The 27,089-nt window shown below is 36.4% G+C and overlaps 1 protein-coding gene across 1 annotated transcript in view; it reads left to right on the forward strand.

Moving 5' to 3' along the window:
* LOC150097850 (tyrosine-protein phosphatase 10D-like) overlaps positions 1–27,089 on the forward strand; it is a 501,687-nt gene that overhangs the window by 112,763 nt on the left and 361,835 nt on the right. The window contains exon 9 of the mRNA XM_090406609.1: positions 20,176–20,344. Within this exon, the coding sequence (XP_090262735.1) occupies positions 20,176–20,344 (169 nt within the window). The remainder of the gene's footprint in view (positions 1–20,175; positions 20,345–27,089) is intronic.

Consider the following 27,089-nt stretch of genomic DNA (forward strand, 5'->3'; position numbering starts at 1 on the left):
ACACAAGTTTATCCAATTCATCGTATGTCGATGTCCGGATATATTTTCATTTTTTTGACGTAGCACCAGATTGCTTTGCATTGAGTTCAATGCTTGACCAATTTTTTACTATCGTGTTCAAAGTGGACACGGAGAGTCCAAGATCTTTTGCTAATTGCACGTGTGTTCTGGACATCTATACATCGCAGAAGTGCCATCTTTTCTTCTACCAAAACACATTTTCTGTCTTTTTTCTCCATGTTACTAACATGGCTCATCGTAAGAATACTGTAACTTGAAAGCAACTGTTATGTATAGCAGAAATTCTGCAATATCAATTCGTACTGTGATTGAAAAATCACGGTATCACTACATCACTGCTGTAAGCATGTAAGTCACCGTGATGGCGGAAACGAAACTACAGCCGAAAGAAATGCCATTTGGGAACAGAAATGCACAGATTTCCACAGAAATCGATTTGAATGAGAGGAAATCGATTCAGAAATCAGTGTTGCCACCTGAGAAAAAACTGCAAAGCACGGGAAATAACGTCCACATCAAGTTGTTAATGGTGGGAAAACAATATATTGTAAGAATAGGCCTTAAGATGTGACCAGCGAAAAATAACGTAAATTGCGGGAATGTAAAAACTGGGTTTTACTGTACTGTTAAAAAATGTTAAATGAGAATGATATTACAGGATAGAAAATTTACATGAGTAACACTATGAGGAGCCGATATCAACCTTATATATGAAGTATAAAAAGTTTTGCACCTCATAATTCAGAAAGCTTAGGTCAGAAGCTTGAATTCTGGTAGATTGGAGTAGAGATTTTGTGGTGCCAGTTCATAAAATGCAAAATAAAACTGAATTTAAAAATTACAGAGAAATTTCTCTGAGTATTTCAAGTAAAATTTATGCAAGCATACTTGATAAGAGGCTTAAAAAAAAAAAAAAATAGCAGAAGAGAAACTTGCAGAATAACAAGCTGAGTTATGATTTGTATTTTGGTTTTGTATAGCTGAAAAATGCTTATGACAAGGTGCCAGAAGAAGAGCTATTCAAGGCACTACTCTATATGGTATAAATAGGACATTATATCGAGCAACAGACAGCCTGTATTTAAGTTGTAAGACAGCAGTTTGAATGGATGGAGGTACAGAAAGATATTTGATGTTAAATCAGATGTGAGACAAGGGTGCATGTTATCTTCACTGTTGTTCATCCTTTGTATGAATCACATTATGAAAGAAAATGGTATTAAAACTTTGTCAGAATTACATATATTCAACTTTGCTCTTTACTTTTTGTGGATGATATTATATTCCTAAACAGATCCAGTGCACTACTTCAGTATTCTTTCACTAAATTGAATGACTGCTATATTTTGCATGAAAATCAGCAAAAAAAAGGGAGTATATATGACAGTAGGTAGTAATCAGTAAAACATCAACTTCATTGTCAGTGAAGAGCCTGGAGAACAAGTAAAATATTACAACTGTTTTAATGAAGGTGACAAATTTAATGTGCAAATAGACAATTCAATAAGCTAAGCTGGTATGATGGAGAGCCAGTAAATTTATATGGAATAAGAGAAATAAACCAGATACTGAACTAGCAGTATACAAGGCAGTGGTCAAACTAATTTTAACTAATATCTGAGAGTTGGATTAAAAATAAAACAGTTGATCAGAGACTAGGGATAACAGGTAATAAGAGTTCTCAGGAGTGAGATGCATCAGTGAAAATGACAATATTAAGAAGGATTATGGCATTCTTAGTACTCAAGAATTTGTGACTAGAGCTAATCTGTGATTTTAAATATATATTTCATAGATTAGATTTTCATGGTTATTGAACATTTGTCAAAAATATCTTATATGACTATATGGCCAAATGATAAAATAGAAAAAATTATTTATTTCTAAAGTGACTACTAGTTTTATCTTCTTAGAAGACTTAATTGAGTGCATTACACAGTAGTGAATAAAAAAAAATCAGAGATAATAAAAACATTACTTAAGTATATATATATATAAATACTAGGGGGGGGGGATCTTCCCCCAGACGCCTACGGTGCAAAGCACCCCCCCCCCCCCGAGTTCCGGACAGGTAGGCCGGTTCTCCTTGAATTCTGATGACTCAAATTTTGAAAACTCGAAATGGGGTTCCTCCCCCTGACGCCTACAGTGCCCCCCCCCCCCCCCAGTTCCAGACTGGTTGGCCGGTTCTCTTTGAATTCAGGCGACTCGAATTTTGAAGACTCGAAAGGGGTCCCCCCCCCCTCAGTGCATACAGTGTCCAACCCCCTGAGTTCCAGACTGGTAGACCTGTTCTCCTTGAATTCTGATGACTCGAATTTTGAAGACTCGACACTCAGGGTAGCCCTGAGTTTCAAAACGTTTCGAATAACTTGACAAAAAACGTGACACAAAAATGTTACAAAAAAGGCTTATCATTTTATATTATAGAGTAGATTTATATATTTATCCCACACACACACAAGAAGTTTGAGAACCTATAGCACATTAGTGCCATGTGTGGTGTATGTAAGGATTGACAAAAAAAATCTATTGGCATTATTCTTGAAGAACTGGAGATTGTAGTTGTTAGGAAATGCATTATGAATAGTATAGAGGTATATGGAATAAATGAAGGGACAAAGCAGATTTGATATGTTTGCAGTTGTACTGAAAAGGAATGTTCAGCAGCTGCTGCTTGTATGTTTACTGGCCCAGCAGAGGGTTGATGATTGTCATTTTACTTTTACTTGACCATGGAAGTGTAAAATCTCTCACGATAAGTTTTTCAATTAAATTTCCGAATTGATTTTACAGAGGTTTCCGAACATATAGAAATTATAACGTATTAAAATGAATGTTATGTCTACGCAGTTAGCCTATGTGTTTTGCAGCCATATGCCTGGGGAAGGAGTGTCCTGGGTTCGATTCCTGTCGACGACGTGAGTAGCTTAAGGATCTTTCTCAGCCATAGCCAAGTTAGCCGGTCTTCGACATGGACAGCAGGGTTCCCTCCAGTTTATCTGAGGTTTTTCATCCTGCAAGCAGGCAAACACAGAACCATGAACATGAGGTGCTAGTCAAAAATACATTTCCCCCTCAGTGGCAGGCTCGGCGACAGGCTGGCTGGGGGTTGTACTAACAAAAGTCTATCTACGTAACACGCGAACCCTGCAGTGGAAGTGGGAAAAACACATAAAAGAAGGTTAAAATGAATGCTATACCTCTACTGTTAAAATGCATAATTTAATGTATATTGAAGTATATGTAAAATGGAAAGTAAGGGATTAACCCGGATTATAGTGATGATGATGAAGTAAGAATGAATGTTTGCAAGGTCATGCGAATATAGAAATATGCTCCCAAGAATGGAGGGAGCCGAAGTGACGTCATCGTGCTCATGGGTAATCCTGGAAACTATATCAGAAAGCAAAGGATTAGCGACAATATAAAAGTGCTCTTGGGATTTTTTTTTTTTTTTTCCGTCTCCAGATTTTGGTTCCAGGTACATGACCCCAGGTGTGTGTGTGGGGGGGGAAGCTGTAATTTTCGATGAATTTCCTGTGGACGTGCTACGAGAGTGTGGTTACCTGTTAGAAATTGCGGTAACCTCAGCAGTTCCCTTCCAGTTTCCCAACGGAAAATCAATCTAAGCTTTCCCGGAAAACTTCTACAGCAGAACCGCCAGGATTGTCCAGGCAACAGCCAGTACCCAGGAAGAAAACAAAACATCAAGATAAATTAGCTGAAGTTTGTTCAGATTGATTCAGCTGTGTTTGTAAAAGTAAATGTAAGTAAGCACAACTTTGTTAATGTCTTAAAAATTCAAAGCTTGCATTTGAGAATTGTATCTGTGCTTAAAGGAAATTGTTAGTATTTAGTTAGTTAATAAGGTCCAGCAATGAAAGGGAAAACGAATGTGAAACTTTCTTCACTATATGTGTAGTGAAGAAAGTTTAGCTAAGTGTAACATAAGAAACACCTACATGTCTAATTTAGACATCTAAGCATTGTGACAGGGTTAACTAAGTGCTGTGTATATAATGTTCAGTTGCATATTTTGCCTACTATGTATGTAATAGGCCTTACAGAGTTAATCTCCTATTTGTTTGTGCATTGTACTATTTTACTAGGTTAAAATAAAATGTTTCGTTTGTGTAACTATCTTGGCTGATCTATTTGCCAATGCACTGTCTCCAAAAAAATTAGCGAGCCTGTTTAATTAAGAATTGCCACGACTAGCTATAAAGGATTGTGTATGTTAAATACGATCTTGCATATGTTCCATACTTAAATTCTCAAGCTATATATATAATTTAGAATGGTGCAGTTGTTACACAAATAAATTTTTCTAAATTGCGTAGTTTGAGAGTTGGTAACCTGTTTATCGTGGATAGACTAATGACAAAGGGCATTCACTAGCAGTGCAGACATAAAGATGTTTATAAAGGATTAATAGTGAGGTCTATATTAAGTAGATTATAGTTTTATTTGAGTAAAGTAGAAGAAATAAGTTAGGCCTAAAGTGTACAAGCAAAAGAAAAAAAAGTGTGGTTGATAGCAATATAAAGTTGATAATAGAATATTATAAATGGCGCAATAGACGACATCTTAAATATTCTTAACATAACATAATATAGAATATTTTCAATGGCAGAGCTGACAAAATTATACAATATAAAGAAAATTTTACAGAAGTACCTGTAGAAGAGAGACAGCCGAAATAATGCACCTGTGCAATAGAGGTTGAAACGATTCTGTGGGTGGGTGGGATTCATCTATGACCCCCCCCCCCAAATGCCTCATATTTTACAGGCTGAGGATGCTACTGATGTGATGTGTTTATGCCAGGAAAGGCTAGAGGTAAATGCCAATCCTAGGAGAAAAAGATCTGATTCCTTTCTTGTAATTTGTGTATTATTTGAGGGTAAGGGTATGTGAACTGAGATCTTTTGACAGAAAAGGTAAGACTGTATTTTGGTGGCTTCGAAGATGAACTGGATTACTTTGCCACTGAAAGATACTATGAAGATCAGTCTTTAAGGCATTGCTTGCAGATGATCTTCAAGCTTGAGATGTCTGAGAACTACATGGGTTACCAAAAGAGTAGGATGAATGGCATATACTGTCTTTACAAAGCTGTGGATAGGATTGGTAGTGATTGTGAATAGATCATTTATGTGTAGGAAAAAGAGGGTAGTGATAGAATGGAGCCCTGAGGCACTCCTGCATTGTCAGAACCCAAAGAAAAGCTGCTGAACATCACGGCATGGTTAGTGAGTAGAGAGAATACTGGCTATCCAATTGCAGAGGATTGCAGGTAGAGAGAAGGAAGGCTGTTTGCTAAGCAGGCCTTTTACATCAAACATGATCAAAAGTCATGGAAATGTTAAGAATGGCAGCATATGTTTCTCCAAACCTTATTATGGCACGTGTCCAGTGAGGAGTGATGTAGGCTAAGAGATCAGCTTTGGATCTAGATTGGTGGAATTCATACTGATAGTCACTGATTAACTGATGAGCCTCTAAGTAGTAGAGAAGTTGACTGTTGATAGCGTTCCAATTATTTTAGGGAAAATTCAGCTGATAGATTGGTTGGTAGTTAGTGGTAGGCTTTTATGTCCTTTTTTTGGAATATGTTGAATATATGCTTACTTCCATGTATTGGGATAAATGGCAGCTCAGTATATTATTACTGAAGAGATTATATAGAACATGTGTTAGATCTGGAACAAGGCTTGTGTACAGTTGGCCTTCATCTATGCAGGAATTGGAGGAAAAGAGTGATGCCAGGAGGTCAGTTTTATCTTTGAGTGCTGTCAAAGTGGTGCCATCTGAATAAGAGAGTTGGAAGTGCAAGTGAGCAGAAGTTGCTTTTGATGGCCTTTACAAGGTACCAAAAGGCATGTTGGTATATATATTATTATTATTATTATTATGGGCAACTCCAAGGAGTCCTTAGACTCATCGAGGGAAGCCCCCTAAACATCATGTCAAGAACAACTATTCAACAACAACACAGTATCTATCATACTTTGCCCCGAACTCATTCACAGTCATGGCACCCACAACAGACTCTGGCAGCTTATTCCACTTATTCACCACTCTCCAAGTAAAAAACCTAGCTCTAACAGCCTTGCTAACCACACTCTTGCCCAGTTTCCATGGATGGCCCCTAGTCCTCCCACCACCAGTCCTGTTCTGAAAAATATCCTCTGAATTAATCTTATAGAAACTCTTCAGTAATTTGAATGTCTCAATCATATCACCCTTTTTCTGCCTATCAACCAATTTCTGCAACCTACAAATCTTCAACCTGTTCTCATAAGGTTCATTCCATAGACCTGCTATCATCTTGGTCACTCGCCTCTGGATCCTCTCCACCTCCTTCCCATCAAGAAGAAACTCTGCTGCCCAGATCTGGGCACGGTATCAAGATGGGGTCTTATCAAGGCTCGGTACAGAAGAACAATAACGTACTTGTCTCTGCTCGTCAAAGTATTCTTCAGTAACCAAATGATTTGATAAGCTGATTTAGCCACTTTTGCAATGTGCCCCCTAAACTTCAACTCATTATTCACCAACACTCCCAAATTCCTGGCCTCGTCAATCTCCTGGAGTACAGTTCCACCAATGTGGTATACTGCTACTAATCTTTTCACCCCAAAATGCATAACCTTACACTTTTCCACACTAAGTTGGCATCCATTCTCCTTAGCCCTCTCCTCCAATCTGTCCAAATCATCCTACAAAATTTTGACATCATGTGCATTCACTATTGCTCTACCCAACTTTGCATCATCAGCAAACAAATGAACATTTCCTCTCAGATCCTTTCCTATATCATTAATGAACAAATTAAATAGTAGTGGTCCAAGAACAGAACCCTACGTCACACCACTAGTCACAGGCTGTCTTTTGGATTCTTTTCCCAAATAAACTACTCTCTGACATCTCTCCATCAACCACCCTCCTATCCATCTCACCAACTCTATATCCATTCCCACATGTTGCAGTTTACAGATTAGAATTCCATGTGGTATCCTGTCAAAGGACTTAGCAAGGTCCAGCAGTATCACTGTAAACCCATTACCCTTATCCAGTTCAGCCGTAACTGTGTTATAAAACATGAGCAAGTTACTGAAGCATGATCTACCCTTCACAAAACCATGCTGTCCCCATACAGTATCCCATTTTATCATCATCAAATTCCTGATATGTACCCTCAAGGGGTGTACAATATATTATGATTGTAGTACATGAAGAACTTTCATCATTAGTAACTTCCTATCAACAGTTTTCCACAAAATCAATCTGTTATATGCCAAGATTCCAATATTATTATATCTTATATTTTTGTCTTCTAAGGCACTTTTTCTGTACAAATTCAACTATATCTTGGTCTTCCTCTGGGTCTCTTTCCTCTCTCATTCTGTGTAAAAGGCCATACCATCTGAAATTAGCTCTGCTAACAAATTCCTGGATGCTAACAATGTCAAGTTCTTTCCTATATCCTCGTTTTCAATATGATATTGCCAGTGATACCATCTGTTCACACCTCTAATCTTTCTCAGGACTCTAATATCTGTGGTCTCTAGTGTTTGGTCAAGTGTTTTATTTCTAATCCAGCTCTCAGATCCATAGGCTAAAATTGATTTGAACACTGTCTTGTATACAACTAATTGTGTGTTTTGATTAATTTCTCTCTTATTCCATATAAATTTATTCAGTTGACTTTCTACCATACCGGCTTTGTTGATTCTGTTGTCTATTTTCATATTTAATTTATCATCATCACTAAAAATTGTGCCTAGGTAGCTGAAATGTTTTATTTGTTCTATAGGTTCTCCATTCACAATGCAGCCGATATTTTCAATGCTTTTGCCTATTTTCATTGTCTTTGTCTTGTTATTGCTGACCTTCATACCAAATCTATTACAACAGTTATTCAATTTAGTCAGGGAATCTTGCAGACTTGTACCAGATTTATTTAAAAATATAACATCATATGCATTACATAATGAGTTGGGATCAACATCTTCAATTTTGATATCAGGTTTAATACCACTTTCGTTCATAATGTGATCCATATAGATAATGAATAACAGAGGGGATAATGTCCATCCTTGTGTGACACCAGATTTAACATTAAACCATCTTCCTCTAGTTTCTTCAATTGTAACTGCTGACTTACAACTCAAATAAAGACCAAGTATTGCTTGATGTAATGTCCTATAATAAATTTAGTTTAATTCTTTATCCAAGTGTGAGCAAACAAAGTTTGCACCTGAAAATATCTTCAGGACTGGGGTAAGGTAGTACAACACCGGGCAACTCTATGATGTAATGTCCCATTGACACCATACAACAACATATGCCTTTTCCAGGTCTGCAAAACTTAAATTCTAGTAGTAAGACTTATACGTTGGTTAGACATAACTGGTAATTAGTTTACGGAATTAACAACGCATATAAAGTATATTAATTAAAGGTAACTTTAATGAATAACTTCTATATTTCGGCAATGTCACATTGCCATCTTCGGGAACATAAAGATATGGTATGTGCACTCAGGAACTAACACAAAGCAAATGAGGAAGAAAGCAAGAAACTAATATTGTTCCTAAAGTCCTAATGGTGCCCTCTTGCGGGCTAATTTGGTAGTCTTGGCAGTTGGGCTGAAGTTCTCATAATGAAAGTCTCCCAGATTTGGGGCAGTTTCAAGCACCCAAATTTGTTGAGGTTAGGAACGCTTTTTATAGCTGCTGAAGATTATTTGAATAATCTTTCGTATTTAAACTTGCTTCGATGGATTATTTTTGTTTTCTTCCAACGAATTTTATGGTGGGTATCTAAGGCATGGTCTGCCAACCCAGAGCGGCTGTACTGGTGAAACCGGATGTAGTCTTGGTGTTCTGAAATCCTGATATTTGTTGTTCTGCCTGTTTGGCCAAAGTAGGACAATTTGCAGTTGCAAGGGACCTGGTATACACCAGGTAGGTCTAGGGGAAGTGGTTGGTCTTTGGTAGAGCGGATAAGGGATGCCAACTTTTTATATGGTCTGTAACAGGAAGTAAGGTTATATTTTTTGAGGATATTGGCTATTTTTTCAGAGGTGCCCTGGATGTAGGGGATGGTGATAGACTTGGTGTAATCTTTATTGTGGAGGGGGTTGTGGTTTACAGGTTTTAGTATTTTTTGGATTTTTTTGGGGTTATAGCCATTGGCTAAGAAAGTGTTGAGGATGTGGTTTAGTTCAATAGTCAGGGCCTTGTCATCTGAGCAGATTAATTTTGCCCTTATATAGTGTTTTTATCACCTCATATTGTTGTGAGGGGGGGGGATTGCTGGTGAATGTATCTGCCAGTGTGGGTGGGTTTTCTGTAAACAGAGAAAACCAAAGATCCTTCAAGCTGGCGGGTGATTAAAGTGTCTAGGAAGGGGAGGGTGTTGTTTTCCTCTTTTTCTAAGGTGAACTGGACTCTGGGATGTTGGTTGTTTAAGTGTGTTAGGAAGGAGTGGAGTGTGTCTGAGCCATGTGGCCAAATAGCAAACACATCATCCACATAACGAAGCCAAATAGTGGGGTTTTGTGGGGCGGAGTTTAAGGCTTTCTCTTCAAATGTCTCCATAAAGAAATTGGCCAAGGGTGGAGAAAGTGGTGAATCCATGGCTGTCCCCTCTATCTGTTTGTAGAACTTTCCTTGCCAAACGATAGCCTGAGTTCATTGTGAACTGAAATAGGGCTGAGATATCAGGAGGAAACTTGGCTTGGGTGAGCTCAAGGGTTTCTTTGAGTGGGACATTAGTGAATGTCCCACTGTCAGATATTTGTCATATTCCCATGATTTCCCAACTATTTGTCGTAAAGTGAAAATCTGATCCTGACAGCTTCTATTTGGCCTGAATTTGCTTATTCTTCACCAACCTTCCCTTTCACAAACCTTCTCAACCGTTTCTCAAGTATACTTGCATAAAGGCTGTTGTTGAAAATTACCGGCCAATCAGCATAACAGGAATCATTATCAAGGTCTTGGAGAAAATAGTCAAGAGGAAAATACAAGATTGGATAGAAGAAAATGGGATACTGTATCGGGGACAGCATGGTTTTGTGAAGGGTAGGTCATGCCTCAGTAACTTGCTCACGTATTATAACACAGTGACGGCTGAACTGGATAAGGGTAATGGGTTTACAGTGATTCTACTGGACCTTGCTAAGGCCTTTGACAGGATACCACATGGAATTCTAATCAGTAAATTGCAGCATATGGGAATGGACATAGGGTTGGTGAGATGGATAGGAGGGTGGTTGACAGAGAGATATCAGAGAGTGGTTTACTCAGGAGTAGAGTCCAAAAGACGGCCTGTGACTAGTGGTGTGCCTCAAGGATCTGTTCTTGGACCACTACTATTTAATTTGTTAATAAATGATATAGGAAAGGATCTGAGAGGAACAGTTCATTTGTTTGCGGATGATGCGAAGTTGGGTAGGGCAATAGTGAATGCAGATGACGTCAAAATTTTGCAGGATGATTTGGATAGATTGGAGGTCTGGGCTAAGGAGAATGGATGTCAATTTAATGTGGCAAAATGTAAGGTTATGCATTTTGGGGTGAAAAGATTGGCGACAGTTTACTGCATTGGTGGAACCGTGCCCCAGGAAATTGATGAGGCACGAGATTTAGGAGTGTTGGTGGATAAGGAATTGAAATTTAGGGGACACATTGCAAAAGTGGCCAAATCAGCTCATCAAATCACTTGGTTGCTGAAGAATACGTTGACAAGCAGGTTATTGTTCCTCTGTATTGAGCCTTGATAAGACCCCATCTCGACTACTGTGCTCAGATTTGGTCACCTAGGTTTCTTCTTGATGGGGAGGAGGTGGAGAGGATCCAGAGGCGAGTGACCAAGATGATAGCAGGTCTGTGGAATGAACCGTATGAGAACAGGTTGAGGATTTGTGGGTTGCAAAAATTGGTTGAGAGGCGGAGGAGGGGAGATATGATTGAGACATTCAAATTACTGAAGGGTTTCTATAAAATTAATTCAGAAGATATTTTTGAGAACAGGGCTGGTTGTGGGAGGACTAGGGGACATCCATGGAAACTGGGCAAAAGTGTGGTTAGTAAAGGTGTTAGAGCTGGGTTCTTTACTTTTAGATTAGTGAATGAGTGGAATGCGCTCCCTGAGTCTGTGGTGGATGCTGTGACAGTGAATGGGTTTAAGGCGAAGTATGATAGATACTGTATGAATGTCGAATAGTGTGATGAATATGATTTGGGGCCTCCCTCGATGAGTCTAATAACTCCCTGGAGTTGTCCATAATAATAGTAATAATAATAATAATAGTAATAAATCTTACCAGGAACACTCAGTAGGGAAATATTTCTGTAATTCTCACATTCAGTTCTATTTCTCTTTATATATATATATATATGGGTACTATGAGAGCTCTATTCCAATCATCTGGAATTCGTCCCTCTGTCTAGGCCTTCTGAACTAAGCTGTGCAGCCACTGTAAGACTTTTATACCTTCCTGCTTGATCATTTCTAGTCAAATATCATATACTCCAGTTGGCTTTCCACATTTCAGACTTTTGATGGCTTTTTCTATTTCAAGTATGGATATATATTCCTGATTGCATGCCTTTGAATGTTTTTTTACCACTGTGCTGTCACTGATTGTTTCATTTAGCAATTTTTCAAAGTAATTACTCCATACATTGAGGATATCTTTTTTTCTATATCATTGATATGCAAATTAAAGTGTAGTGGCCCTAGTAAGAAACTTTGAGATAATCCACTAGTCACCCTTATTCTCCTAGATTCCATTCCACCATATATTGCCCTCATGACTGTCTGACAGTCACTTCTCAGTAAACTGGAGAAGTTTTTAAAAATTTCCCATGAATTGATTAGCTGTAGCTTTATTGCTGATGCTCCCTCCCCATGTAGTTGCTTTATCTGAATTCTGCTCCTAAGATAGCTAAATCCTCCATAGCATGCTTTAAATTTTAAGGTGCAATTTGGATTTTTTTTTCACATCAGAGAATATGATCTGCGCCTTCTCAAAAATCATCTCTGCTGACCCTTCTGTATCTATCTTTTTCATGTCTCTCTGCAGACCACTTCAGTCATTTCTTTTCAGAAGTAGTAAAATTACCCTCTTTTGCTTAACCACTGTTTAGTAGTCTTGTCCATGCTTTGCAATCTCCTTACTGTTGATAATATCTTAAACAGTTGGCAATGATATGTTAGATATATCAGTGTCAGACATTTTGAAGACATGAGGAAAGAAATAACAATAATAGACAAAATCCAAGAAAGAAGACTGTGATGGTTTGGCCTTGTGACCATAATGGGAACAAAAAGACTACCATCTAAAGCCCTGAATACAACAATGGAAGGTAAAAGATCCAAAGGACGGCCCAGAATTAGATGGATAGACAAAATAAAAGAGGACCTGAAAACCAAATCACAACAAAATCAACACCGAACTGGACAGAATTGTTTGGACTCTCCCGGGACAGACAGAACTGGAATGAGTTCATTCGGCCTTATCATCATCCACATAGATGATGGAAGAGGGAAGAAGAAGAATGATATATTAAATTAGCATGCAGCATCTGCTACCTATTCACATTTTTCAACTTATTCAGTAATATGAAATTTCCTTTTGAAATCTGTCAGAGATTTTTTGGTGTACTATTTTTGATTTCCTTTGCAACCACATCACTTTATTTTTATTTTATTTTTTTGTTGGTACATTACAATCAGGTAAACACTTTGCCAATTCAGTAAGTCATATGAAATCACTAACTCTTGCTTCTGATAATAAAAATCGTTCAAATGTTCTAAAATCCCAAAACATACACATTTCTTTTTGCTCTCTAAGGCTCTTGATTGAGTGTATTATGTATGACACTCCAATCGAGAGGTTGTGGTGACTGTAGAATGGTTTATTCTCTTTTCACAAATCATTTCTGCTGATGCATCTAAATTTTTTTCATCTCTTTCTTTGTCTCTCTCTCTCTCTCTCTCTCTCTAAGCCACATCAATGGTTTATTTTCAAGAAGCAGTGAAATTTCCATCCTCTTAACTTCAACTTTGTGCATGCTTTGAGTCCTTAATAATTATAATGCCTTTCATAATTGACCATAACATGTCTCTTTGTACTCTAGGAGTGCAACTCCTGGATTTTGAGTGTGCAACATATGACAATAGAATATTTTATTGCACATCTTTTTCACTTTGGTGCTACTTACATAATATGCATCTTGTTATATTTAATAAGACTAGATAAAAAACTGTAGGTTCATTCCTTTTGACTAATTGGAAACAAAAAGAAATATCTAATAGTGACTAACTAACTAACTAATTTACAGGTATGTTAAAATACATTGTGCATTCATTTCTGTTTACTATTTATTTTATGGTGCAAGATTTGATCCCAATTCTTTTAAAATGTGTTCCAGAAGAAACATTAGAAAAGTGTAGATAGCTTTACTCACATATTTCTGAATTCTAACAGTGTCAGGTGCCTTCCTAATATCCTTGTTTTTAACATGATTCTCTTATGATGCCATCTGTTCTCCCTTGATTTTTTTTCTGAACTTTTATATCTGTGGTCACTTATCACCTACTTAGTTTTTTAACCTAACTCTCAGATCCATAAGTTATGAGTGTGAACCACCTTCTCGAACACTGTATATGCGTGTGTGTGTATATATATATATATAAATAAATAAATAAATATGCATGGAGGTTCATTTACTCAGTTGCCAAACATATTTTTTAAAAGAATTGAATGACATAAACTGAGAGAAAAGGATAAAGGTTCAATAGTATCACACGACTACTTTCTGCTTTTTACAGCCATCTTCAGGTGTTTTTATACAAAAAGAAACATTAAACATTGAAGATAAAAAAACTGTGAACAGCATAGGAAAGTCACTATACATATTTAACATGAAAACTGTAGTTAACCAAGTTATACACACACACACACACACACACACATATATATATATATACAGTAAAACCCCGTTTTTACGTTCCCGCAATTTATGTTTTCCTGCCATTTACATCATTTTCCGCTCGTCCTGTCTTAAGTCCTATTCTTGCGTTATATTGTTTTCCCGCCATTAACAACTTGATGTGGATGTTTTTTTCTCGGGTGGCAATACTGATTTTTGAATCAATTTCTGCGGAAATCTGCTCATTTCTGTTCCAAGATGTCATTGCTTTTGGCTGTAGTTTCATTTCCGCCATCACGATGACTTGCACGCTTGCAGTTGTGATGAGCGATACTGTGATTTTTCAATCGCACTACGAATTGACATTGCACAATTTCTGCTACTTAATTTAGCTTGTGAAAGTTGCGGTGATGGATGATCCATGTTAGTAACGTGGAGAAAAAAGATAGAAAATGTATTTCGGTAGAAGAAAAGATGGCAATTCTGTGACGTGTAGTTGGGATGCTGGAACACGTGTGCATTTAGCAAAAGATCTTGGACTCTCCGTGTCCACTTTGAACACGATAGTAAAAAACAGGTCAAACGTTGAACTCAATGCAAAGAAATCTGGTGCTATGTCAAAAAAAAAAAAAAAAAACGAAAAGCAAAAACAATCAAGAATTAAAGATTTTTTTAAATAGATCATCATCATCATCAAATTCCTGATATGTACCTCAAGGGGTGTACAGGATATGTTAGTACTACATGAAAGATTTACATCATTACTAACTTCCTATCTATAAATTTCCTCCAAATCAGTCTGTTACTTGTCAAGACTCCAACATTATCAGATCTTATATTTCTATTGTCTAAGGCACTTTGTACAGTATCAGTCCACCTATATCGTGGTCTTCCTCTAGGTCGTTTTCCTGCCAAGCTGGCAGAGAACACTTGCTTTGCTATTCTTTCCTTGTGCATTCTGTTTAAGTGACCATACCACCTGAGATTTAGCTCTGCTAACGCATTCCTGGATGCTGACAATGTCTAGTTTGTTCCTAATATCCTCATTTTTAATATGATATTGCCATAGATGCCATCTGTTCACACCTCTAATTTTTCTCAGGACTCATATCTGCGGTCTCTAGTCTTTGGTCAAGTGTTTTACTTCTGACCCAGCTCTCAGATCCACAAGTTAAAACTGAATTGAACACTGTCTTGTATTTAGCTAATTTAGTGTTCCGACTAATTTCTCTCTTATTCCATATGAATTTATTCAATTGACTTCCCACCATACCAGCTTTGTTGATTCTGTTGTCTATTTCTATATTTAATTTACTATCTTCACTAAAAATCGTTCCTAAGTAGCTGAAATGTTTTATGTGTTCCACAGGTTCTCCATTCACAACGCAGTTGACATTTTCAACGATTCTACCTATTCTACTATTCTACCTATTTTCATTGTCTTTGTCTTTTTATTGCTGACCTTCATACCATGTCTATTACAACAGTTATTCAATTTAGTCATGGAATCTTGCAGACTTGTAGCAGATTTATTTAGAAGTATAACATCGTCTGCATAAAGCAAAGAGCTGACATTAACATCTCCAATTTTGATATCATGTTTAATACCACTTTTTTCCTTCATAATGTGAACCATATAGATAATGAATAACACAGGGGATAATGTACATCCTTGCCTCACACCAGATTTAACATTAAACCATCTTCCTGTACTTCCTTCAATTCTAACTTCTGACTTACAACTCAAATAAAGACTAAGTATTGCTTGATATAATGCCCCATTGGCACCATATGACTGTAGCGTATTGAATAGCTTCTCTCTTGAGCACCTTGTCATATGCCTTTTCCAGATCGACAAAACATAAATACAGATCTTTGTTATATTCCCATGCTTTCTCAACTATTTGTCGTAAAGTGAAGATCTGATCCTGACAGCCTCTATTTGGCCTGAATCCAGCTTGTTCTTCACCAAGCTTTTCTTCCACAATTCTTCTCAACCGTTTCTCAAGTATACTGGCATAAATCTTGCCAGGAACACTCAGTAGGGAAATACCTCTGTAATTCTCACATTCAGTTTTATTTCTCTTTTTATATATGGGTACTATTAGAGCTCTACTCCAATCATCAGGAATGCATCCCTCTGTCCAGGCCTTCTGAACTATGCAGTGCAGCCACTGTAAGACTTTTATACCACCTTTTATACTTTTATACTTCAGCATTTCTGGTTGAATATCATCTACTCCTGCTGCCTTTCCACATTTCAAGCCTTTTTGTAGATGGCTTTTTCTACTTCAAGTATGGATATGTATTCCTGACTTTATGCCTATTGAGTGTTTTTTACCACTGCTTGATAGCACAGTGGTAAAAAACACTCAACAGGCACTGCTTGTTTCATTTAGCAATTTTTGTGAAGTAATTACTCCATACATCAAGTAAATCTTTTTCTCCAGTTTTCATGTCACGTTTATCATCTCTAATTCCTTTTACAGCACTCTTTCCATCATTTCTGAATTACTTCAACAATCTCCAAAATATTGTGCTACCTTCTTGATAATTATTTTTTATGTTCTTACCAAAGCCTTCCCATGACTTTTGTTTAGCTAGTTTTACACAGTTTAGCTTTCTTACATTTGACTCTGTATTCTCTAAGAGTGCAAGCCAACTTATTTGCCAGGATATATGCTTTCTTCTTCTTTTCCTTCACTGCCTCTTTTACTTCCTGTGTCCACCATGGAGTTCTGATTTTTCTATCCTTGCAGACAACCTCACCACATGTCTCTCTTGCTGAATCAATCAGGGTTTTCTTCAAGGCTTGCCACTTAATCTCCAAGGTTGGGTCCCTGTTCTCAAACTCTTTCATTTTAAATAGATAAATGAGTAATTGTAAATTCATTTATTTTCATTTATTAAATTTTGTAATCTAGTAGACTCACATACTAGCAGTAAGTCATCTTTTAGCCTTTTTTTTTAAATGTTTTTTTTTTTTACATTTCCTGCTATTTACACTTTTTTCCATCAGTCTCCTGAAAAGTGTAAAAAAGGTGTTTTACTGTATATATATATCATTTGTATTAAGATCCATAACTTAAGAACAGTCTTATATACTACTAATTTGGCATTTTGGCTTTCTCTCTTATTCCATATAAATTTATTCAGCCAGCTACCCACCATACTAGCTTTGCTTATTGTCTATTTCCAGATTCAACTTTCCATCTTCACTAAAATCTGTGCCTAAATAGCTGAAATATTTTGTTTGTTCTATAGGCCATCCATTTAGAATGCAGTTGATGTGTTTAATGTTTCTGCTTATTTTCATTGTTTTGTCTAGTTAGAGAATCCTGGAGATTTGCACTAGAGGTGTTTCAGAATACAACATCATCTGCATAAAGTAAACAGCTAAGTTTTGATATCTCCAATTCTAATATCTGGCCTAATGCCACTTTCTCTCATAATGCAGTCCATATAGATGATGAATAAGATTGGAGATAATGTGCATCCTTGTCTTATCCCTGACTTTACAACTTAAATATAGACTATGTATTACTCTGATTCTGTACAATGTTCCATTTACCCCATATAATTGTAGTGTTTTGAAAAGCTTTTCTCTGGGCACTTTGTCATATGCCTTTTCTAGATCTACAAAACGTAAGTACAGATTCTTGTCTTATTTCCACTATTTCTCAACTATTTGGCATAAATTGAAAATCTGATCTTGACAACCTCTCTTTGTCCTGAACTCAGTTTATTCTTCTCCAGGTTTCTCTTCCACAATCTTTCTTAATCTCTTTTCAAGGATGCTTGCAGAGAAAATTACAGAGAAAGTTTTCTACCTAGAAGTAGAAAACTTTCTCTGTAATTTTCACATTCAGCTTTATTCCCTCTTTTTGTAGATGGGAACTATTAGAGTTCTACTGTAATCATCTGAAATTTGACCTTCTAACAAAGCCTTCTGAATTATGCACTGTAGTCACTGAAAAACTTTTATAACTCCATGCTAAAGCTGGCCTAATTGACCTAATTGTTAGGCCAACACCATCTAACTAGGCCAGCCAGGTAGATGGCGTTGGTGTAGTTGCTGTTAGTTGTAATTGGTGGAATGAGTGGCGGAGATGGAGAATTTCGGAGCGAGTGCCCTCCCTCGATGAATCTTTGGACTCCCTGGAGGTGTCACATAATAATAATAATATCTGGTTGTATTATATCTACTCCAGCTTCCTTTCTGCATTTCAAGTTTTTGATGGCTTTTTTCACCTCAAATATTGATATGTATCATCTTTGCATTTCTTTTGAAAATTTTCTAGTATGGTTCTGTCACTGCTTATTTTGTTAAACAGTCTTTCAAAGTATTTACTCCAGAATCTAGGATATCCTCATCTTCAGTTTCCATGTAACCTGTATCATCTTTGATTCCTTTTTATTCCTTTTTTTACACTACTCTTTCCTCCATTTCTGAGCTTTTTCAATAGTCTCTAGAACATTTTGCCACCTTCCTGATATTTATATTCTATATTCTTATTGAAGCCTTCCCTTAACTCTTTTATGGATCTGAGAGTTGCTTAGAGATTAAGCGCTCCATCAAAGATGAGAGACCGCAAATATGAGGGTTTTGAAAAAAGTTAGGAGAGTGAACAGATGACATCAATAGCAGAATCATATTAAAAATAACCATATTAGAAAGAAACTTGATATTGTTAGCATTCAAGAATGTGTAAACAGAGCTAATCTAATGTGGTATGGTCACTTAAACAGAATGGATAGGAAAGGTTACAAAACAGGCATTTGATGCTAAGATGACAGGAAGTTGATTCAATCAGAAGTGCCTTAGTTAGATTTAGAGTGCTGAAAAAATCAGACAAATTTGGAAGAAAATTGTGGATAGGAGATTAATAATGATGCAAACTTAATCATGTAGTGCTGTCATAGTAGCCTGAATATCACTGGAGGGTATATATCAGGAAATGGATGATGATGATGGTAATTTGTTTTACATATATATAAAATTTTCATTTTGATGTTCATTTGGGATGTGTTCCAGGATTTTTCCCTGTGGCTGACTGTGCTGTTCCATTTCCATGATAAAAACAATGTAGGACTTGTTTAACTGGGTGATGCCTCAGCTGGCCTGAAATTCTGTCATGTTATACCATTATTTTACATTGTGGTTTAAGCTATTTAAGAATACAGTTTGGTTGGCTAAATCCCATATTGTCAACCCATCCTCATTCCTTCCATATCCAGGTATCTTCTTAACAGGTTGCACTATAAGAAGGTGAGGATTGGATATTAGGTCAGAAGCTCTGGCCAGTTTATACATTTCCTTAAAGGGCTATGTAAAGGTCTCCTCCCAGTTATACAACTTTGACCCTTAAGCACTCAACAAAAAATTTGTTACAAAATTATAACAACAAATTGTTATTCTGTCTTAGTTATAGTCTCAGATCTGCAAGGACAAAATTTGTCAAACCATTTCAAAATCATATAAAGTGATAATTCCAATCCAGCTGTGTGGAATTTATAAAATTTGATATTCAGAAACTCCACTGAAATTTATCCCATGAACACAGTTTTACTTTTCAGTCAGAACCATTTTTATTGGTATGATTAGAAGTAATTCATTGCGACGGTAATAATTCTGCTCTAGCTGAATGGAATTTAATGAATTTGTTGAAATACCTGAATTTAGTTTTATTTTTACCATTTTTATTGGCAAAACTATATTATATGTCTTATAGTACATATAAAAAACACCTTCAGTTATGTAATATAAATCACTTGCTGTATCAGAATACTATTATGAAATGCATCCTGTATGGATTGTCTCTGTTGCCGTTGTTTCAATTTTTTATTTCGTTTTTTTTTTTTTAATGAGCACACTATAAAACTTTACTTAGTATCCACATTAAATATTTTTATTAAGGAAAGGATTGACTCCACACCCACCCACCCACCCAAAGGACTGAACTTTTTAAACTTTATACAAATGTAAATATTTATATGGATTTCTATTTTAATAGTTTTTTTTTATTATACAAAAAAGTTGAATTTAATTGCTTATTATATTATTATTATATTAGGTTAATCAAATAAAAGAAGAGCAAAACAAAGAAGAATTGCTGTTCTGTTGTTCTTGTTCAATTTAAACAGTAGAATGATAATATAAATATACTTAATTATTTCAAATTTCTCCCTCCAAATACAGGTCAGGTATCATGAACTGGAAGCCTTCAACAGTGATGGTATTGTACATGTAGTGCAGGAAACTAAATTTCCTCTTACTGGTTTACTTCCTGGAAGAAATTATTCCATCAGTGTTATAGCACTTAGTGAAGATATGCCAAGTGAATCTGTTAATGTGTACCAAGCAACAAGTAATTTTATTTGTTAATCTCTTAAGATGATCATTTAGCTATTCCATAGCAGCTTGAATTTTATAGAAATAAAAGCTATGCTCTTTAATGAAATATATATTATTGTTTTTTCCTCCATAAGATAGCATTAATTGATCCTTGCAAATTACCTTCTCCTGCATAACAATGAATTTTGTGTAATTATTTGGAATCTTAAGGCATTTCTGAATCCACTGAAATATTATTTCAACAGCTAGTCTTGGCTGCTAAACTTTCAGATGAACAAACATTTAAGGGTTAATAGAGATGGTTAGGTATGTCTGACTCAGGAGTCTTTTTTATTTTCCTCCCTTTTTTTTAACAAACTTTTATGTTTTTGTGTGAGAGAGAGAGATGTTTTATTCATTTGAAAGTAGAAAAAGTTACACTACTGTGATGAAGATGCCTTTCTTTAGCTAGCCATGTACATTCTTAAAATAAGTAATGTGTTATTTACAGTATAATTAAGATAATTATAGTTATTACCCATATTTTAACATGAAAATATTGATAATCTTCCTATTGAAATAAAGCTCTCTTACTTATATTTTAAATTATGGAATTCAGTATAGTTTTGATTTTGAAAAGTTTTATCTAATATTTAATATATTATTATTATTATCATCATCATCCCAAGATCCCCCCCCCCTGCCCCATGGAGTCAGACTCATTGCAGGAGGTCCCTTTGTCATACATACAGCTCATCATACCATTACTTAAATACATTCCAATTCTCTTCAGATAGATACCACACTCTCAGGCACTGCATTCTAATCACCACAACTCTCCATGCAAAAATCTGCTTCTCATTCTCTTGAGAAGCAGATTTCTCTCACACCCTTCTTTTACAACTTCCAGGGATGACCTCTTGTTTCCCCTTCCCCTCATCTCCTACAATTTTGTGAAAACCTTTCTGACATTATCTTATAACAATCCCTTACCAACTTATATATCTCTATCATATCACACTTCTTCCTCCTATCGAATAGACTGTAAATTGCATCTTCTCAACCTTTCTTAATATTCAACATTCCAGAGACCCTTAGTCACTCACCTCTGAACCCTTTCCAATATCTCTTCATCCTTTTGAAAACCAGATGACCAAATCTGTTGACAATAGTCAACAGATTTAGTCTAATCAAGGCCTTATATGATGGAACCAGAATCTCCATACTTCAAGTCAGTGTCTTCCACATCATTGGCAGATTTCTTGTGTTATTCTCACAATTTTAGCAGTATGTCCTTTAAATTTTAGATAATACTTGTCCACCATCATCCCACGATCTCTTATTTCCTCCATTTCCAATAATGTATCCTCACTAAGAGTAAAGTCTAGATCCCATCTTTGTTTTCTAAATTTTAAAAACTTACATTTTGTAACAATGGACTGGTAGACATTGCCACTCACTTTCCCATTCACTATTCAGGTTTTCTTGTAAGGCCATAACATCTCTGTTCCTCATGGTTCTTTCCAACTTCGCATCATCTGCAAACAACTGAATATCCCCATTCAAATCTTGTCCAGTATCACTAACATACAGATTAAACAGCTCTGGTCCTAAAACAGATCCCTTTCCTCTTCCTGGGATATTTCTCACAAATACGCAGTGCGTGTGTGAATATCTATCAGATAGTCAATCTAATGCACTAGTATAATATCCAACCTCATCCGCTCTAGTTTGACTATCAACTTATCATGTGGTAATCTATTAAAAGCCTTTACAAAATCTATGTATAATACCGTGTATTCATCTTCCTTATCTAATGCAGCTGTCACCTTATTGTGATAAGTAAATAAGTAGATTACTAAAACCTGACCTCCCTTTAACAAATCCATGCTGTCCATCAAAGATAATACCACTGTCAACCTAGTTCTGGATCTTGATTCCCACATTTTAACCACAATACCTGACACTGATTATATGACTATAATTTGATAGTCAAGTTCTGTCACCTTCCTTATGAAGCAGTACAATCTTTCTTTCCTTCCATCCTTTGGAACTTATCAAGTTCCAAAGGATGGAAGAAAATTAAACAAATATGCCAAGGAATATATCAGCTCCCTGCACATCCTGGCAAAATATGTGATGATATATCATCAAGTCCCACAGCTTTATTGCCATCAAGTGTGCTCAATTCCCCATATACCTCTTGCTCATTACAGGCATTACCTTTATGAACTGCCCATTGAATATCTCAACTGTATCCTCTGCAGTAGCAGTTATTCTTATACCATTTTCCCCAATCAGCATCATCCTGTCATAATTGTTTTTGTTTTGTTTTGCTCACTACATATAAAAGAACTCCAAACTCTTTAGTTTTTTTTTGGCTAACTGTTGCCTATACTGCACATTTGCTACCCAACCTGAATCACTCTCCTTGCCTGTTCTCTGTACTCCTCATGGAATTGATTATTACCAATCATCTTATGTCATGTCATGTCATCTTCCTTATACCCTCTTTTACCTTGCGGTGTCGAGGGTCCATTGATCATTGGACCTCACTCCGTTTACAGGATAAGGTGGTCAGCCTTATCCCCCGGTGCATCCTATGGCCTGTAGTGTTGAGTTCTCAAGGCCAGTTCGCCTGCTTTGCGGGATGAAAAACTCCAGAATAAACTGGGGAAAAAACCCTGCTGTCCACGTCCAAGACTGGCTAACTTGGCTATGGCTGAGGAAGATCCTTCAAGCTGCTCCTCACGTCACCGACGGGAATCGAACCTAGGACACACCTTCCCCAAGCATATGGTTGCGAAGCGCATAGCCACTAGACTAAGTGCGGTTAGTCCGCGTGGTTAGAAAAAGTTTAGTTACTATTATTAACACCAGACTTCCACGGAGTCAAAACACTCATCGCAGAAGGCATGCACTGTTACATGCAAAGCCAATCAAACTATGCTTTAAACTCATTCATTGTATCTACATTCATCACAATGTCAGGCAACACATTACACTCTCCATACAAAGAACCTGCTCCTTATGCCTCTGCTCACATCTTTTTTATACTGCTTCCAGGGGATGTCCCCCCCCCCTTGTTCTACCTCCTTCCTGTTATTCTATGAAAAATTTCTTTCACATCAACCCTTTACCATCTTAAATATCATTCATATCCCCTCCCTTCCTCCTATTCACAAGGCTTTGGAAACTGCATTCTCTCAGTGTATTTTCATATTCCAAAGACTAATTACCACCTTTGTAAATCTTCTTTGTATCCTTTCTAATCTCATCACCATGAACACATGAACTTGTCACATGAACAACAGTTCATATGAAAGGCCTTATACAATGGAACTAGAACCTCTTTATTTCTGCATGTTAAGGTCTTTTGCATCATTGCCATTATTTGATGTGACGACTTTACAACATGTGCAATGTAACCTCTCAACTTCAGATCCTTGTCACCTCATCTTCCTCCAAAATTTCCCCACCAAGTGTATACCTTGCATCCCATTGCTGCCTACCAAATTTCAGAACTTTACACCCTGCAACATTGAATTTACAGTTCCATACTGTTGCCAACTCATACAATGTATTCAAGTCCTTCTGTAAGATCATAACATCTGTTTGATTCTTCATCACTCTCCCCAATTTTACATAATCTTCAAATAGTTGCATATCAACAGTAAAATCCATCCCACTGTCATTAATATACAAAATGAACAACAATAGTCCCAGAACAGACCCTTGTGGAACATCACTAGTGACTTTCCTCTTCTAGAATATTGCTCTTCCTATACACAACTTGCTGACAACTATCTGAGAGCCAGTTGTCGATCATCTCACTTATCTATCATCCAAACCCATCTGCTTTAGTTTAGTTACAATTTGTAGGGTTGTAATCTATGAAAGATCTTTGCAAAATCTAAGTATACTACTATATATGCATCTCCCTTGTCCATTACATTTGTCACCTTGTTATAATACATAAGCAAGTTGGTAAAACAAGTACAAAAAATACTTCTGTTATCGACCCACTTTTGTATCCTATCTTTCACCAACCTCTCCAACACCTTAACTACAACCCCAGATATACAGATTAGTCTATAATTTGTAGAATTATAGACTAATTATATTTAATTAATAATTAATTATATAATTTTTTTTTTTTTTTTTTGGAGTGACTGATCGAGTGCTTCCTCTATTGCTAAGGATTCCTTTATCTCCTCCTCTTCCCCTGAATATTTTCAGGTGATTTTGATCCTGGTAGGGATCAGGATTCAAGAAGTAAAATGTGAAGTACTCATTTCATGCTGAAATTAATTCAGCTGTTCCTAGGATACCTGCGAGTTTGTTACAGTGTCTGTTAACTTGTAGAATTGAAAGAGGTACAGGAAAATAGTACAATGTAAAATATCAAGTGTAAGTTATAGGTGTACTCTATCTCTGTAGTTATTCATCAGCTATAAATATCACATTATGAAGGATAGTGGCATTAAACCTCTCAGATTCTGGCGGTATTATGTATAGCTATTTCCTTTATCCAAATGAAGTGTCACTGTAGGAAAAGTGAATAAATTGCTAAGGCAAGACTTACCCTTTGCAAAGCATTGGCATAGATAGAGGCCTCTATTCCTGTTCACTATATTAGGGAACAGGAATTTGGTTCTCTGGGGGTAGCACAAAACAGGTATTTGGTATCAAGTTTAAATTGCCTGGAGGAATACCATGTTCCAAGTGGGTCAATGCATTAGACAATCGAAGTGTAAGGACCTAACAAATAACAGCTTAATTTGGAGGAAAATTGTTGATAGGAAGCTAGTAATAGTATGAACTTAATCATATAGTACTGTTATAGATTTCTCTACAGTTTTATACAGGAAGTGTATGATGGTGAAATAATATTGCTGCAATTTCATATATACATTTATGATTTGAAGAGGAATATCCACTTCTTTTTTTTTTTTTTTTCCTCTCATGGTTAGATTAACCTGTTGTCATCTTCATTGTTTTTTGTCCTGTTCAGTTTATTCTGGAAGAAAGCAAGCCTAATCTTTCATTCCTGGATTTGTTTCTCTTATTATAACCAAAAATTTGGTGAAATTGGGCAGTCCTGCATGACTCCTTTTTCTGCTTTGAATTTGTTTTTATTTTATTAAATTTGACAGTTGCTTTAGTATCGGTATAATAATTCATGATAAAGGTTTGTAATTCTGAATCTAATATCATAAATTTTAAGATGCTTATCATTATATTCCTGTCTATGGAATCAAATGCTTGTTTGAAGTCAAAACTGCAGTATACAGGTAGGCTGTATGTCCATTACTTTTCTGCCAAACTATTAACTGTAAAATATAGTCTGTAGTAGACCTTCCAGGTGTAAAGCTAGCTTGATCTTCTCCTATTGTCTCATTCATTAAAGTCTGGATTCTGTTTTGAATAATGCATGTGAAGATTTTGTAGCTAAGTTTTTTGGATCTATAATTTTTACGCTTCCTTTATCTTCCTTTTTGAAAATTGATATTATGATGCCTGTTTTTCAGTCATCTGGAATTTCACCAGTATATAGTATTTGGTAAGAAGTTCAAGCAGGAAAATTGATGGCTGTTGTGCCAGCATATTTCTACAATTCAGTAGGAAGTTGAAACTAGGTGACTAAGATAAGTTCATTTAGTTTATTGCATTCAAAATTTCTTGTTTTATTATAAATGGTGCTTTTTCTCTTTCTGTCTCTTTGTGTTTTTCCAGCCATCTTCCCTCTGGAAAAGTGCAGTATCTGGTAATATTCCTTCCAAATCTTTTTAATCTTTTAAATTATTTCAGTTTCAATATTATATTTGTCTCCCGGGTTCCAAGGAGATAAAGAAGCTGTGGAAAGGGTGCAAAGAAGAGTTACAATGATTATATCCAGATTATGGGATTTAGATTATATGATAGAGATCTTTAAACTTTTGAATGGGTGTTATAGCATTTCAAATGATGAAATTTTTCGTTATATGGAAGACGTGGAGAGAACACACACAGGCATCCATGGAAGTTAAGGTTGTTCTCATTCGAGAAAGGGTTAAGAGCTAGGTTTTTCTCCCAGAGAGCAGTGAGTGAGTGAAATAATTTGCCATTACGGGTAGTGAGTGCATCTAGTGTAAATGAATTCAAAGGAAGGTATGATGATAGCTGGGTTGGGTAATTTACAGCCTCCCTTGATGAGTCCTTGACTCCCTGGAGGTCTCAGATAATAATAATAATAATTATTATTATTCAGGCCTGCATGGAGTCAAAAGACTTATCGTGGGAGGTCATTCCTAGGAAACACAGTCTATCAAGACTCATCATGGAAGGTCCCTCCTAGGAAACACAAAGTCTATCATACCACTCCTTAAACTCATTGACCGTTCTCGCTCTCACCACTCCATCAGGCAATGCATTCCATGGTTCAACAACCCTCCATGCAAAGAAACCACCCCTCGCCCTCTTTCTCACAGTTTCCTTTCGTAACTTCCAGGGATGGCCCCTTGTCATCACTCCTTCTCGCTGTTCAACCAAGCGAAAGAACTCCCCAGCCTCAACCCTGTAACCACCTCTCAACAATTTAAAAGTCTCAATCATATCACCTCTCCTTCTATCCACCAAACTCTGCAGTCTATATTCTCTCAGCCAATCCCCATAACTAACATTGTACAGTCCTGAAACCATCTTTGTTATCTGCCTTTGTACACTTTCCACAGTTAATTTATCCCCTTCAAATCATGGGGACCAAATCTGTGAACAATAGTCTAAGTGTGGTCTGATCA

This window comes from Typopeltis vanoorti, chromosome 16, assembly GCF_054136105.1.
Source record: "Typopeltis vanoorti isolate ZY-2024b chromosome 16, IOZ_Tvanoo_1.0, whole genome shotgun sequence".
NCBI lineage: Eukaryota > Metazoa > Arthropoda > Arachnida > Uropygi > Thelyphonidae > Typopeltis > Typopeltis vanoorti.